Genomic DNA, 15,707 nt, shown 5'->3' on the forward strand with positions numbered 1-15,707 from the left:
ATGGCGGCGATGGCAGTGTTCCACAGCAGAACAGGGACACTTGTCACACTGAGCAATGGCAATCGTACCGCCCAGAGAAACCATCCCACTCAGGAATTTAACAACGGAGTTGTGCTTAGCGCAGATGCGTTGCGGGATAACCAGATTTTTGAAGTCAAAATTGATAAAAAGGTTAATGCTTTCTGCATAGTGGTTGCCAAGTTTCAGCCTTGACTTTGACATTTTCACAGTCTGGATTTCTTTCTTGTTTACAATACAAGTAGAGAACTTGGTCCAGCTCTTGTCACGAATATCCTCTGTGTAGCAATATGTTCGCTTTACTTGTTGTATTGAATGTGGTTCTGGTATGGTTTGTTATGTCAGAATACTGCACAATACACTGTGTGCACTGTTTTTTGAAAATGAAAATGATAGGTTACACCAGAGACCATATCATAGAGGGACGGCACTCTTGCCTATGTGCGAAACCATCAGTGCTACGGCTTGTACTGCGCAGCCTGTCCGGAAGCGAGCAGAAACGCGTTCACTGCAGTCATCATTGTCGCCTAGTTTTCCCATGCAAAAGATATATTTCACAACCCATATTTACACTCATGTATTTCTTAACGTCAACATTACAGCTGAGACTTGTTGGTGCCCAGAAGCATGTCGTTGTTATTGTATTTGATGACTGTGATCACGCTTTGTCTTTGTCCGAGAGAGCAAATTAGCGCATATGTAAAATCGGCAAAAGTGAAGATTGTGATTTTCAACAACGGCCACTAATTCGCAATGAAAGTCCTTGGTTACCGAGGTGTATGAAAAGGAGATATGTTAAAAATTGGTGTAGTGCCATTGAAAAATCTGGGCCGTTTGCGAAATTTCTAATTTTGACTCAAGAAATGTGACTAAATCCGAATTTTTCCGAAATAATTACACCAAAACTCGCATGCTTTCAGACGAATATGTTCCTGTTATCGGTCCTAATATAAACATTTTTACATTCATCACGATTTCCCCTTATGTTATTTAGGTACGATCGGTAGTTATTTTTGTATGAGTTTTGGCGCAAACCCATACTTTAGTCATACATTTTAAGTTGAATTGCCTTATAGCAGACGACATAACATGCATTTTGTCTGTGATTATCGTCTGCATATATCTTTTACAACATCCTATAAAGTGTCTTATTTTTATTGATATTAAAATACTTTTGTAAGATCCGTATTTTTTTTCCATTGTTTTCGCTATTTCTTCGTAAGTTTAACATATCTATATTAACTTTGTTTCAGTTAGGCTTCTATCACGTATCGCACTGAAGAAAACTTCATGTTTTGACGAGGATTTATATTTTGTATCATATGTAGATTTTATCTTTATTAATCATGACTACATTTAATCTATTTTTTTATTTCATGCCATGTAAATATTTATTATGAACTATATGATCTAGGCCTAAACACAATCATAATAATGCAAATATGATGAAGGTACTAGTTACTTTGTGTATTTACACAACAATCAAAACATCAAATAAAAGTTAAAAAAATAAAAGTCTGTTATATGAAATATTTGTATTATGAAATTATAATTTGCTTTGTAAATGCCAAGAAACAAGAAGGATTATATCGGCAGTTGTCACGAGAGAAGTTTGAGACAACATGGTCCAAGGTGTCTTTCAGCAAAATAAGCAGATGGTCTATTGTCTGACATCTACATATGTCAGAGTTTGTGATCTCTTGTTTTGTTTTAATAGTAATAGTTGCATGCCTTGTTCCAGGTTAGATTTTAAAGTTTGTTTTTGATTGATCAGGTATGAATAGAAAACCATGATGAAACAATTTAGAAAACTACAAACGTAACTATAGGTTACGTAAAATAGTATATATCTGGTACCATGCTTGTTGAAGCTATACTGTTATACCTGAAATACCTAATTATTCGTATGCTGAAATATCAAACTGATCGGGTAATATTAAATAACGATTGTCAAATTACAATCGTCCTCTTTGCTTTGGAATTTAACAGTAGCCTCCCTTTGAAAAAAACATCTCGCTCTGGCAAAACCCATTATCACTGATCATGTGCTAATGAGAGATATGATAAAAAATCTTTGTGATCCGCTAAGAGATGTCCTTTTATTGGATTGTTGCTGGTCGTAGTCGGTGAAATCTCGGCTAAGGGAATTAACTCTAGCCCCGGATATTATGTAATATTGTTTACGTGGTTACCAGAATGGTCAGTTGTGAATGTCTGCGCATCTATTGCGCATCTGCAGCGGTACAGGGAGGTTAACAGCAGGGTGTCTGGGTGTATCAGTTACATGCCAGACCGTAGCACTGATGGTTTATGATAAACTGTTGGTGAGGGCCGTCCCTCTATTATATGGTCTCTGGTTACACTGAGTAACTAACTCTCTTGGTGCTAGAATTTGCAGGCCCATGCACATCCTGTGTTCATTTTATCAGTGCTTAGACAGTGCCTCACTTTTGAAAATAAATGGGTAACCAGTTTTTGTTAATGGCACAACACCTCTAGGTACAGTCTGTGAAGTCCTGATGATCCAAGGCTGAGTCTAGTAAAATTTTGTTTCTGTCAAGTAATCGTAACTAATAAAGGTCCACATAATGACAGACCGCCTCCGTGGTCTAAGGGTAGAGCATCCACCCGGAGAGCGGAAGGTCCAGGGTTCGATCCCTGACCGCGTCATACCGAAAGACGCTTAAAAATGGTACTTGTTGTTACCCTGTCTGGCACTCGGCATTAAGGGGCTAAAACAAGGACTGGTCGGCTCGGGTCAGTATACTGTGTCTGAGTGGGGTATTCATGTTAAACTGCGGCATGGTATCTCAGTGTGCTGGCACTATAAATCGGCATCAGTCCGGACTAGTACAAGCAGCCACACAAACACACACGTGCATGCACGTCGCTATATAAGTGCAATATTATAATCTTGGACGCGACGTTAAACCCAATTTCACCTCACCTCACCACATTATGAAACAAATTCTACTGGAAATGATGCAAAATTTGGGTTGGTAGTTTCAAAAGTTTAGGGCACAGCCTGCAGATGTCTTGTCAATAAATTCATATTTTGTGGTGATTTTTGGACAGAATAGCTTCCACAATTTCCCAGGTTGTTGCAAGAGCTGACTGCAATAGGGATTGTGTCATGATGACACAAGATCTGGCTGATTGTGTTGGTTGGACAGTTGGTCATGACATGTACAACCCGTTTCTTTCCTGTTTAAACTGACATGTTGACAATTTGTCATATTTGGCTTGTAAGCATAATAAAATATTACATTAACAAATACACAACTGCATATGCAGAACTTGTTATTAAATACTGCATGCTCCATTTTCCTGCATTAAATATTTACCTGAAATTCTATATGATATATTCTGATACATTCAATGTCTCAAACAACCATTTTCGTAATCACCAAATTTGTGACATGGAAATTTAGTCAATATCTTGCCGTCCTACTGAACATGCTGAGGCCAACTTAACTTGGTGCAATGGAAGTAAACACCTTTCCATCGATAAGAACCACTGCAGTACTGCGAAATATTCTTGGTAACCATGGTAACATCAATGAATATTGATGAAATGTCATATTAATTAACGAAGACATAATTAACATAACTAAGGCTCAGTTTCTTTTGGCAAATAGGATGAAAAGATGAATATACCACCACTTGAATGAGATGCTGATCCACACTCATTCTTCATTTCAATATGGACCTGTGAAGATTCCGGGGTAGAATAGGTCTTCAGCAACCCATGCTTGCCGTAAAAGGCGACTATGTTTGTCGTAAAAGGCGACTAACGGGATCGGGTGGTCAGGCTCACTGACTTGGTTGATGCATGTCATCGATCCCAATTGCTTGGATCGATGCTCATGATATTAATCACTGGATTGTGTGGTCCAGACTCGATTATTCACAGACCGCCGTCATATAGCTGGAATATTGCTGAGTGCGGCGTTAAACAACAAAGCAACCAACCAATCATTTCACTATGATATGACTTCCACAGTCTGTCGACTGAGAGACCTTTTCTATAATTCTGTTTTTGGCTATTTTCATACACTGGTAGTGACTTGCAGATAATTTTCTCTTTCATCACGTCAGTGCAGGTGCATACACATGATTCTAGATCCTTCTAGAACATTTTCATTATGTTGGCATAATGCTATTATAGGGTCCTACTTTCCTTGTGTTAAGTGCCAAGTGTAAAGTTAAGTCATAACATCAAGATTAAAATCAGTTCGTGGTGCCTGAATGGCACACCTTGGTATCATTTAATAAACTCTATCAAGTGTTGGAAGTTGAATACATGAGTGAGTGAGTACGGTTTTATGCTGCTTTTAGCAATATTCCAGCAATATCACGGCGGGGGACACCAGAAATGGGCTTCACACATTGTACCCATGTCGGGAATCAAACCCGGGTCTTCGGCGTGACTAGCGAACGCTTTAACCACTAGGCTACCCGACCGCCCCATTGAATACATGAAGCCAGTGACAAGTTTACTCTTGCACAGATATTGGTCAATCAGTCATGACCATAAATGTGCTCAATGCACAACATGTTTCATAAAATAAACCTGGGGATTCAGATATTGAAAAGGGTATTATTGGTCTTGATGAAAAAGAGGCAAAGTTTCTCTATTGCAATGGTTTAGAGGATGATGAAATTACGTTAATCAAAATTGAAGATAGATAAAAAATACTGTTCAAGTTTAAGTTCCCAAAGGCACATTTGACGAAAAATACATTTCTACCCCTGCTATTATGATAATAAGACTTTGTCACATTTATGCGTAGACTTGAGAAATAAGACGTTCCCACCGACCTGAACACATTGCAAAAGGCCTTTAAACATGGGACAGATTGCATTTGGCATGTGGGCCGTGTCAACCACCTTCAAATAAAACCTTTTGTTTCAACAAGATCTTTGTCAATTTTCACAACTGTGCAAAGGAATCCTTGAGTCCTTGTAACAGTTTGTTGAGAATCAAATGAAACTCTGTTATAATGGTTATGTTTTTCTAGACTATGACAATTTGTTTTATTTGAAAAAATATGTGTACTGTTTTGTGATAAACGAAATAAATATATGATCATGTCATAGCTTGTTGGGGGCTGTCGGGTAGCCTAGTGGTTAAAGCGTTCGCTTGTCACGCCGAAGACCTGGGTTCGATTCCCGACATTGGTACAATGTATGAGGCCCATTTCTGGTGTCCCCCGCTGTGATATTGCTGGAATATTGCTGAAAGCGGTGTAAAACCAAACTCACTCACTTATAGCTTGTTGATTGGAAAGTACAAACTTTCAACTTTAATTCATGACTTTCAACAATGTTCAACATTCTTTTCACAGGTTAATTCTTGGAGTGGTTCTATTGAAATTGGAGTGACGACATGTGACCCAAACAACCTTAGCTTCCCCATCAGTGCCACAGGATTTCGTGAAGGCACATGGGTCATGTCAGGAAGCTCCATCCTCAAGGATGGACACTCAATGATCGAGGAATATGGGCGGGACTTGGACCAACTATCCGAGGGCGATCGTGTCGGGGTCATGAGATCGTCCCAGGGTGTTTTACACTTCTATGTGAATGGAATGGACCAAGGTCCCGCTGCTACTGGTATTCCTTCTCGAGTGTATGCCGTTGTTGACATGTATGGGAAATGTGCACAGGTGTCAATAGTGGACTCAAATAGCAGAGATGCAGGTAAGAGCAATCAAGTTGTAGTCTTAGAATGGCCCATTGACAAATGTCCAGTTGCCATGTGTATTAGGTCTCCATCTTGTGATGAATGGCCTGCCCTTCTTCAAAGTTACCTGCCCGCATTCAGAAATCAGAAATATTGAAAAGTGGCGAAAACCAAAAAGTAATTTTGATCTTGATTCAGTGGAAATAATGCTAACAATAACTTGAGAATCTATCAGGAGTTATGATAAAACTGGATACGTAAGTAGTCTTAAGATTATCTGCAGCTTCCAAGTCTGGCAGGAGGGACCACCTCCGTGGTCTAATGGTAGAGCGTCCACCCGGAGAGCAGAAGGTCCGGGGTTCGATCCCGAACCGCGTCATACCAAAAGACGTTAAAAAATGGTACTTGTTGTTACCCTGTCTGGCATGGCATTGAGGGGCTAAAACAAGGACTGGTCGGCTCGGAGTCAGTATACTGTGTCTGAGTGGTGTATTCATGTTAAACTGTGGCATGGTATCTCAGTGTGCTAGCACTATAAATCGGCATCAGTCCGGACTAGTACAAGCAGCCACACACACACACACACATACACGTCGCTATGTAAGTGCAATAATCTTGGACGCGACGTTAAACCCCATTTCACCTCACCTCACCTCTGGCAAGAGGAGGAAAATTTCTTGCAGCCTGACAGAAAAGTTGCCAGCCGTGGGTTGGCGGGCAGGCAGTTATTTCGGACATTGGAGCCTGTCACAACCATAGCTCTGTGTGTTGTCTGTTTCAATTCTAAGTAAACAATACAATAATAGACGTTCAATGAAATGACACTGTTCAGTCACATCGATGATACCAGTCTTCAACTCGACTTAGGATGCTGTCTCATAAACAAGATTTGTCCTCAGGAAAACATCTTTTCCAGCTTAGTTCATTTATGACATACTTCTGAGTTTCTTATTTTATGTATATCAAGGGCTTATTCAGTCAATGTTGATCTATGCCAGTCTCGCATTTGGAAGAAGCATTTTTATCGTGTGATGATTCCAAGCTTAAGGACAATAAAAAATTTAAAAAATGCTGTTAGCCTGTCGCTCAGCCTTAAGGGGATAAAACATGGCGGGATGGCTTGAAGTCTGTGTACTGTGTCTGAGTGGGGTATCCATGTAAAACTGTGGCATGGTATCTCAGTGGGCTAGCACTATGAAACCAGGCTAATATGAGCAGCCACACACACACGTGCATGCATGTCGCTATATAAGTGCAATAATCATAAACGTGACATCAAGCCCCATTTCACCTCCTCTCTGACAGATTGGACCCGTGAAGATTCCGGGTTAAAATAAGTCTTCAGCAACCCATGCTTGCCGTAAAAGGCGACTATGCTTGTCGTATAAGGCGACTAATGGGATCGGGTGGTCAGGCTCACTGTCTTGGTTGATGCATGTCATCGATCCCAATTGCGTGGATCGATGCTCATGATAGTAATCACTGGATTGTCTGGTCCAGACTCGATTATTTACAGTCCGCCGTCATATAGCTGGAATATTGCTGAGTGCGGCGTTAAACAACAATCCAATCCAATCCAATCCGACAGATTGACTTCTACTCTGACAGCATGTACTTATCCCTTCCCCTTGTTCTTTTAGCCTGTGCTGTGAATGCCGCCAGAATAACCAATGACATTGCCAATGAGCTTGCAAACGAGTTCCTCGCGGAGTTATCCAATCAGATTGCCAATGACCTGGCTGCCAGTCGGGATTTCGGGGCTGGAGTGGATGATGAACGGCATCATTCTAATGACCGGCTTACATTTCATGAACGCTGTGGAACGCTTGTGAAGCTGAGCAACAGTCGCCGTACAGCTGAACGCCGTCGACCTATGGATGAGTTCAATAATGGAGTTGTCATGACCAACCGGCCTTTGAGAGATGAGGAGGTGTTCGAGGTATGTTTCATACGGATGTTTCTGTTTTATCATGTTGATGACTTACGAGTGTCATTGATAAGTTGAATGAAAACATTTTTGTATGACAATTAATTTTTCACATCCAGATCTTTTGAATGAACTATTAATTTGTAATTAAGCTTTAAGCATGTTTAGACATTAAAACTTGAACTAGATATTAGCCTTGCTGCATAGTTTCATAAAAATGTTTTGAAAAACATAAAAGATGCTTTGATGTTTTGTCACAAAAAGTTATTATTTATTGATTCAGTAAACCTTGGAAACATGGCTTTTCGACACGTCAGGTGCTCATAAACTCTCAATCATGTCAATAACTGCAGATAATGTCAACAAGTTAGCACATTCACAAGAAGCCATTTGTTTTTGAACACACAATGCCATTTAGAATGTGGTCAAGTGTAACAAATACTATATTACGGATAAAACTTTCTCAGCGAAGTATCAGATTCTAGTACTCTTTTTGGTTGAGTTCTATCCGGGATTCGAACCCACACTGCCAGAGAGTGTAAATTGGCACGGCTCCCATGGCCAACAGCTATGAACACAGTATAGCTTTCAGCCATGGGAACCATGCCAGTTTACACTTGTCAGACGGGTACACAAAGTATGTGATCTTGACTACTAGTTGTCAGACAATGTCAGAGTTTCATATTTGTGGAAGCCTTGGAGGCTGAGTGGGTTAGATCACTGACTTTGTGTACTGGCAATTAGGTGCACACTCTGGCAGTGTGGGTTTGAATCCTGGATGGGATTGTTAGTGATACTGGATTGTTAGCTGCACAAGACAATCTTCCCGTGCTGGCTCATGTTGGTGTGGTGGTGTTGCAGATTCGGCTAGACCGCCTCGTGGACAAGTGGTCGGGGTCTATAGAGGTGGGCATCACGACACACAACCCAAACAACCTGGAGTTCCCTGCCACCATGACCAACATGAGGTCAGGCAGCACTGCTGGTGAGGCCCGTCGCAATACTGCACCTGGTATAACTGTCAATCATTACTCCACACATAGAGCACCTGGTATAACTGTCAATCATTACTCCACACATAGAGCACCTGTATAACTGTCAATCATTACTCCACATAGAGCACCTGTATAACTGTCAGTCATTACTCCACACATAGAGCACCTGTATAACTGTCAATCATTACTCCACACATAGAGCACCTGTATAACTGTCAATCATTACTCCACACATAGAGCACCTGTATAACTGTCAATCATTACTCCACACATAGAGCACCTGTATAACTGTCAATCATTACTCCACACATAGAGCAGCTGTATAACTGTCAATCATTACTCCACACATAGAGCACCTGTATAACTCTCAGTCAGTACTCCACACATAGAGCACCTGTATAACTGTCAATCATTACTCCACACATAGAGCAGCTGTATAACTGTCAATCATTACTCCACACATAGAGCAGCTGTATAACTGTCAATCATTACTCCACACATAGAGCACCTGTATAACTGTCAATCACTACTCCACACATGGAGCACCTGTATAACTGTCAATCATTACTCCACACATAGAGCACCTGTATAACTGTCAATCATTGCTCCATACATACTGCACCTGTATAACTGTCAATCATTACTCCACACATAGAGCACCTGTATAACTGTCAATCATTACTCCACACATAGAGCACCCGTATAACTGTCAATCATTACTCCACACATAGAGCACCTGTATAACTGTCAATCATTACTCCACACATACTGCACCTGTATAACTGTCAATCATTACTCCACACATAGAGCACCTGTATAACTGTCAATCATTACTCCACACATGGAGCATCTGTATAACTGTCAATCATTACTCCACACATAGAGCACCTGTATAACTGTCAATCATTACTCCACACATAGAGCACCTGGTATAACTGTCAATCATTACTCCACACATAGAGCTCCTGTATAACTGTCAGTCAGTACTCCACATAGAGCACCTGTATAACTGTCAATCATTACTCCACACATAGAGCTCCTGTATAACTGTCAGTCAGTACTCCACATAGAGCACCTGTATAACTGTCAATCATTACTCCACACATAGAGCACCTGGTATAACTGTCAATCATTACTCCACACATAGAGCATCTGTATAACAGTCAATCATTACTCCACACATAGAGCACCTGTATAACTGTCAATCATTACTCCACACATAGAGCACCTGTATAACTGTCTATCATTACTCCACACATAGAGCACCTGTATAACTGTCAATCATTACTCCACACATAGAGCATCTGTATAACTGTCAATCATTACTCCACACATAGAGCATCTGTATAACTGTCAATCATTACTCCACACATAGAGCACCTGTATAACTGTCAATCATTACTCCACACATAGAGCACCTGTATAACTGTCAATCACTACTCCACACATAGAGCACCTGTATAACTGTCAATCATTACTCCACACATAGAGCACCTGTATAACTGTCAATCATTACTCCACACATAGAGCACCTGTATAACTGTCAATCATGACTCCACACATAGAGCACCTTAATAACTGTCAATCATTACTCCACACATAGAGCAGCTGTATAACTGTCAATCATTACTCCACACATAGAGCATCTGTATAACTGTCAATCATTACTCCACACATAGAGCACCTGTATAACTGTCAATCATGACTCCACACATAGAGCACCTGTATAACTGTCAATCATTACTCCACACATAGAGCATCTGTATAACTGTCAATCATTACTCCACACATTTGAGCCCTATACATTGATAAATAATCAACAGTAATAACATTGTAAATAAATAATTATGTGGAACATTTCATTTGTGATGTGGACATGGTGTCATGTTTCTTGTCGTCCTTTTGATTATGTAAGTTATTAATAAGATGTTCCATTGTGTTGATGATGGTGATATGGCTGCAATATTGCCGATGCGATGTAAAATTATAACTCACTCACTCCATTGTGTTGAACCTGTGTTATACAGTTTAGACAGTAATGATGAGAATCAGTGTAGGTCTCCTCCGTGTTCCAGGGACAATAATGATGAGTGGGTGTGGCATTCTGACCAATGGCAAGGGAACAAGGAGGGAGTACGGCCAGTACAACCTGGATGAACTCACGGTAAGTGATAGTACTAGTAATAGTATTAAACTCTATCATACTATACAAATTAGTCTTAATAGTATTAAACACTATCATACTATACAAATTAGCCTTAATAGTATTAAACACTATCATACTATACAAATTAGCCTTAATAGTATTAAACACTATCATACTATACAAATTAGTCTTAATAGTATTAAACACTATCATACTATACAAATTAGTCTTAATAGTATTAAACTCTTATCATACTATACAAATTAGCCTTAATAGTATTAAACACTATCATACTATACAAATTAGCCTTAATAGTATTAAACACTATCATACTATACAAATTAACCTTATTAGTATTAAACACTATCATACTATACAAATTATCCTTAATAGTATTAAACACTATCATACTTTACAAAGTTGCCTTATTGGATGGTCAGACTCGGTGACTTGGCTCAATGCATTGTATCCCAATTGCATGAATAAATGTTCATGATGTCAGTCACTGGATTGTCTGGTTCAGATTTGATTATTTACAGATATTAGCTGGAATATTGCTGAGTGCAGCGTTAAGCAACAAACATATATCATGCTTCGGTATACATAAACATGTTTCCACAAATTTATTTAAATTATTTATTTTGTTTATTTGTACATGAATTGTTCTCCATGGTTGTTTATCTGACCCTGCAGGAAGGAGATATTATTGGTCTGGTCAGGAAGAATTGTGGCGCCCTTCATTATTTCATCAACGGCGTGGATCAGGGCATCGCCGCGACAAGCACACCCAGACCGGCATGGGGCGTGGTGGACCTGTACGGAATGGCTGTGAAAGTGACGATGCTGGACCGAGCGGACCCAGCGTACCCCAACAATCCCCCGGTCCCAGAGCGGAGGGCTAACAGCATCTTCCGTCAGTACCCCGATATGTATGATGAAGAACCATTGGAAGGTAGTGCCGTGCAGTGATGGTGCCCTCAGCTCATGAAGGAATGCCAGCGTCTTTTGTTACTTACAGGCTTAGGAAATACACTTAGGGATGTTTGGTTAACCTAGAGTTGTGTCCCCTTCTATGCATGACAAGAGTTGTGTCCCCTTCTATGCATGACAAGATGGGCAGGACATAGGAATCCAATCCTCTGTGTCACATGACTTGACATTGCTCAAATATTGCTACAACTAATAAAAAAAGATCAAGGGCCCTCCAGTCAAACACCCAGCATGAAAGTGTTTATTTGTATGGCTTGTTATAGATTTGAAATGGGAACTTTCGAGGCTTGTTGTCAAGGTCATTCACTGGTTATGCTTGCAGCAAAAGAAAGTTGCAGAACTGCCCAGGATTAGTGAAAATTTGCCTTTTTAAATGATATTGCGACATGTCATTATAAGGCTTTATAGTGGACTAAAGGTATTTGTTTCTATCACGGGGCTTGGACCAGTTGTATGATGTTTGACCCTTGGTTGTCCTTTTATGGTATTTATTAAGAATTGAGTAATATTTCTTGTGTTTATGACGACTTTGAGAAGAGTTAAGATCATGTTTTCACATCTCTCCTGAAGGTGACAGTTGCTGTAAAAGGCGACTGCTTGTCGCAAGAGTTGATGCATGTCATCGTATCCCACCAATTTCACAGATCGATGCTCATGTTGTCAATCACAGGATTGTCTGGTCCAGACCCGATTATTTAAAGACCACCGTCATATAGCTGGAATAATGCCAAGTGCAGCAAAAAGCAAACAAACAAACAAAACCCCTGGTATAAGCCCTGGAGTACCCCGTCTGTCTCAGTATTTCATGTATTCATATCTCACCTTCTGGTCCACAGAGGAGGATGGGGAGAAGCTGCTGTTCAACCCACACTGTGGAGCTCACGCTGCAGTCATCAACAGCCACCGAACTGCCCACAGGCCAAAGTAAGTCCACACTAGTGTTCTGGTTACTGGTGGCTTATAGCCTGTGTTTACTGCAGTTGTAGGTAATATTGTTATGCCCAAATATGTTTGACAAATTTGTATTTTAATATCACTTTGTATTCATGATGCAATTGTGTATATATATGTCTCGTTGCTATATGACTGAAATAATGCTGATGTGACGATAAATTTTAACTCACTCACTCACTCTTAGTTAGGAGTTCTGCAATCAGGATGATGCAAAATTCCATCAATGAGTTGATGAAGTGACAGGAGAATAAAATTGAGATAATTGAGGATGATGCCTTGGGTAGCAAATATCTCGTCAGGTTTAGAACCGTGTCAAGCGAAACAATTGCTGATGCAGCATTTTGCAATAATTACTCACTCCCCACTGCATCACTTTCATCTGTGTTTATTATCCCCCTCTCGGGGCGGTAGGGTAGCCTAGTGGTCAAAGCGTTCGCTCGTCACGCCGAAGACCCGGGTTCGACTCCCGACATGGGTACAATGTATGAAGCCCATTTCTGGTGTCCCCCGTCATGATATTGCTGGAATATTGCTAAAATTGGCGTAAAACCTCACTCACTCACTCACTCACCCACTCATTACCCCCCTCCCCAACAAAGTTAACGGGAATTTAGAAACTGACTCTCTCCGTCCATCAAGTCAAGAGTCTTTGTTGTGTTAAGATTTAAAAATTAAAAATGATTTCCTTATTTCAGTGAAGTGACACACCAGTAGACACTGCAACAAACAAAGTTTTATGAGGATTCATTGTAGATATATTAGAAACTCACCCGATTTTGAGGGTCAGCATGCACACAACTTTTGTATCTCATCTGTACTGGGTACCTTCGTCTTAATTAGTGAACTGTGCAGTGCTCAAGGATACAAAATATTCTTAGCCGTCACATACTGGAAAATGATTAAAACTTTGGTTATTAAACAGTCTTACTAAAATAGATGTTGTACGTTTGTTTTTTGTTTAACACCGCACTCAGCAATATTCCAGCTATATGACAGCGGTCTGTAAATAATCGAGTCTGGACCAGACAGTCCTGTGATTGACATCATGAGCTTCGATCCTTGCAATTGAGATAAGATGACATGCATCAACCAAGTCGGTGAGCCTGACCACCCGATCCCGTTAGTCACCTCTTGCGACAAGCATAGTCGCCTTTTACAGCAAGCCTGGGTTGCTGAAGACCTATTCTACCCCGGATCTTCAGGGAGATGTTTGGCAGTAGCTCTTGTATACAACCTCTTCCTCAAGCAGGTGGACAAACTGATAATTTACAATGTCACATTTCATTGCATATATCATTGTCTTTGACAGTGGGCAGGGATAAAGATAATTCGTCTTCTTTTTTCAGTGCTCTTGATGACTTCAACAATGGTGTTGTGCTTACAAATCGATGTTTGCGTGCTAATGAAGTTTTCGAAGTTCGACTCGAGAGAATGGTTGACAAGTGGGCGGGGTCTATTGAGATCGGGGTGACGTTACACTCCCCCGAGGAGCTGGACTATCCCTCCACGATGACCAACATTCGCTCCGGCACCTGGATGATGACTGGGAATGGCGTCATGCACAACGGAACCACCATTATTGATGAATATGGTCAAAACTTGGATCGCTTAAAGGTAGATGTATGTTATTTTTATTGCTTTTTGAAAATATTTCATATCTCAAACTTGTAAGATAATTTTTTAATAGAAGAATAATGGATTACTTATTTTTACATGTCAACATGATTGATTAGATAAGTTGGATAGCATGTTCAGCGTCATTTTATAGGATTTCGTTATTTCCACCCGGTCTGCAAGAAAAATATGTTTCTTATTGCAAGGAATTTCCCTCCTCAATTTTGGATGTGGATTGTTTGCAATCGGATCATATTGATGGCCAATATGTCTACAAGCTGTCTGCCAAGCCAATAAACGTTTCTACTCATGGAACGGAATGTGTATGGCACATTTATTCTTAAATGTCTTCAAAAACAGAAGAAATATCTATTCATTGCTGTTGGTCCATGTATGCAAGTTTTACTGGTTCGTACATCTTCCCGAGACAAGGGATTTGACTGACTTTAAAGGTCCAGTTTCCACACTTGCCGAATTAGGCTGGAATTATGGAGTTTTGGGCTGGACTGACGAGTCTATGCAAAGTCCAATCGAGTGAGTGAGTGAGTGATTGAGTATGGTTTTACACCGCTTTTAGCAATATTCCAGCAATATCACGGCGAGGGACACCAGGAATGGGCTTCCCACATTGTACCCATGTCGGGATTCGAACCTGGGTCTTCTGCGTGACGAGCAAACACTTTAACCACTAGGCTACCCAACCGCCCCTAGTCCAATCGACATCTGATTCATAAACAACATGGCAACTGCGATACCGATTTCGTTCGATTGCAGGATTTGCAGAGCATATGCACCGCCAACTGGGTTTTGACAGATACTTTCCAAAACATTTCATGTTTTTTATGAAAGTTCTCAAGTGATTTAATGCCAATATAGTTTTATGACAGTATAGATTTTGATTATGGATCACATGGTCTTAACTGGGCACCGTCATTTTTTAAAGCAAATGCAAGTGATATGAGGGGTGGAATCTGATTGATCAGTAAGATGGACATAGAAGGGACATAAATCGTAATAGCCACTGATTGTGCCCAGAAATTCCAGCCGAGTTTGGCAAGGGTGGAAACTAAACTTTTAGAGTCTGTTATCTCCCTTGTGTCGGGTAGACGTGGTCCGATGTGTATGTTGATGCTTCAAGTTCACTCAGTTTCATGTAAGAAGATCTCCTACGTCCAGTACCACACATACATAATACATGGATGCTGTTTCTGCAGGTGGGAGACAGAGTGGGCGTGGTACGCAAACCAGATGGGACTCTGCACTTCTTCGTCAATGGTGTTGACCAGGGTCCAGCTGCATCCAGTGTTCCCGAGATGGTGTACGGGGTCATTGACCTGTATGGCCAGGCAGCACAGGCTACAATAGTTGACCAGTCAG

The 15,707-nt window shown here is 40.5% G+C and overlaps 1 protein-coding gene across 7 annotated transcripts in view; it reads left to right on the top strand.

Annotated features, from left to right (window-relative positions):
• Positions 1–15,707, top strand: part of LOC139473194 (neuralized-like protein 4) — a 41,635-nt gene continuing 25,928 nt past the window's right edge. For 2 of the 7 annotated variants that reach the window (XM_071255712.1, XM_071255716.1), the window contains exons 1-9: positions 1–171; positions 5,367–5,721; positions 7,345–7,643; positions 8,493–8,643; positions 10,702–10,790; positions 11,466–11,724; positions 12,599–12,686; positions 14,063–14,336; positions 15,545–15,707. In XM_071255712.1, coding sequence (XP_071111813.1) covers positions 1–171; positions 5,367–5,721; positions 7,345–7,643; positions 8,493–8,643; positions 10,702–10,790; positions 11,466–11,724; positions 12,599–12,686; positions 14,063–14,336; positions 15,545–15,707 — 1,849 coding nt within the window. The remainder of the gene's footprint in view (positions 172–5,366; positions 5,722–7,344; positions 7,644–8,492; positions 8,644–10,701; positions 10,791–11,465; positions 11,725–12,598; positions 12,687–14,062; positions 14,337–15,544) is intronic. The other 5 variants (XM_071255713.1, XM_071255717.1, XM_071255715.1 and 2 more) reach the window with 4 other exon arrangements.

The sequence above is a fragment of the Haliotis cracherodii genome, unplaced genomic scaffold (assembly GCF_022045235.1).
Source record: "Haliotis cracherodii isolate W230 unplaced genomic scaffold, xgHalCrac1.p SCAF_27, whole genome shotgun sequence".
Classification (NCBI taxonomy): Eukaryota; Metazoa; Mollusca; class Gastropoda; order Lepetellida; family Haliotidae; genus Haliotis; species Haliotis cracherodii.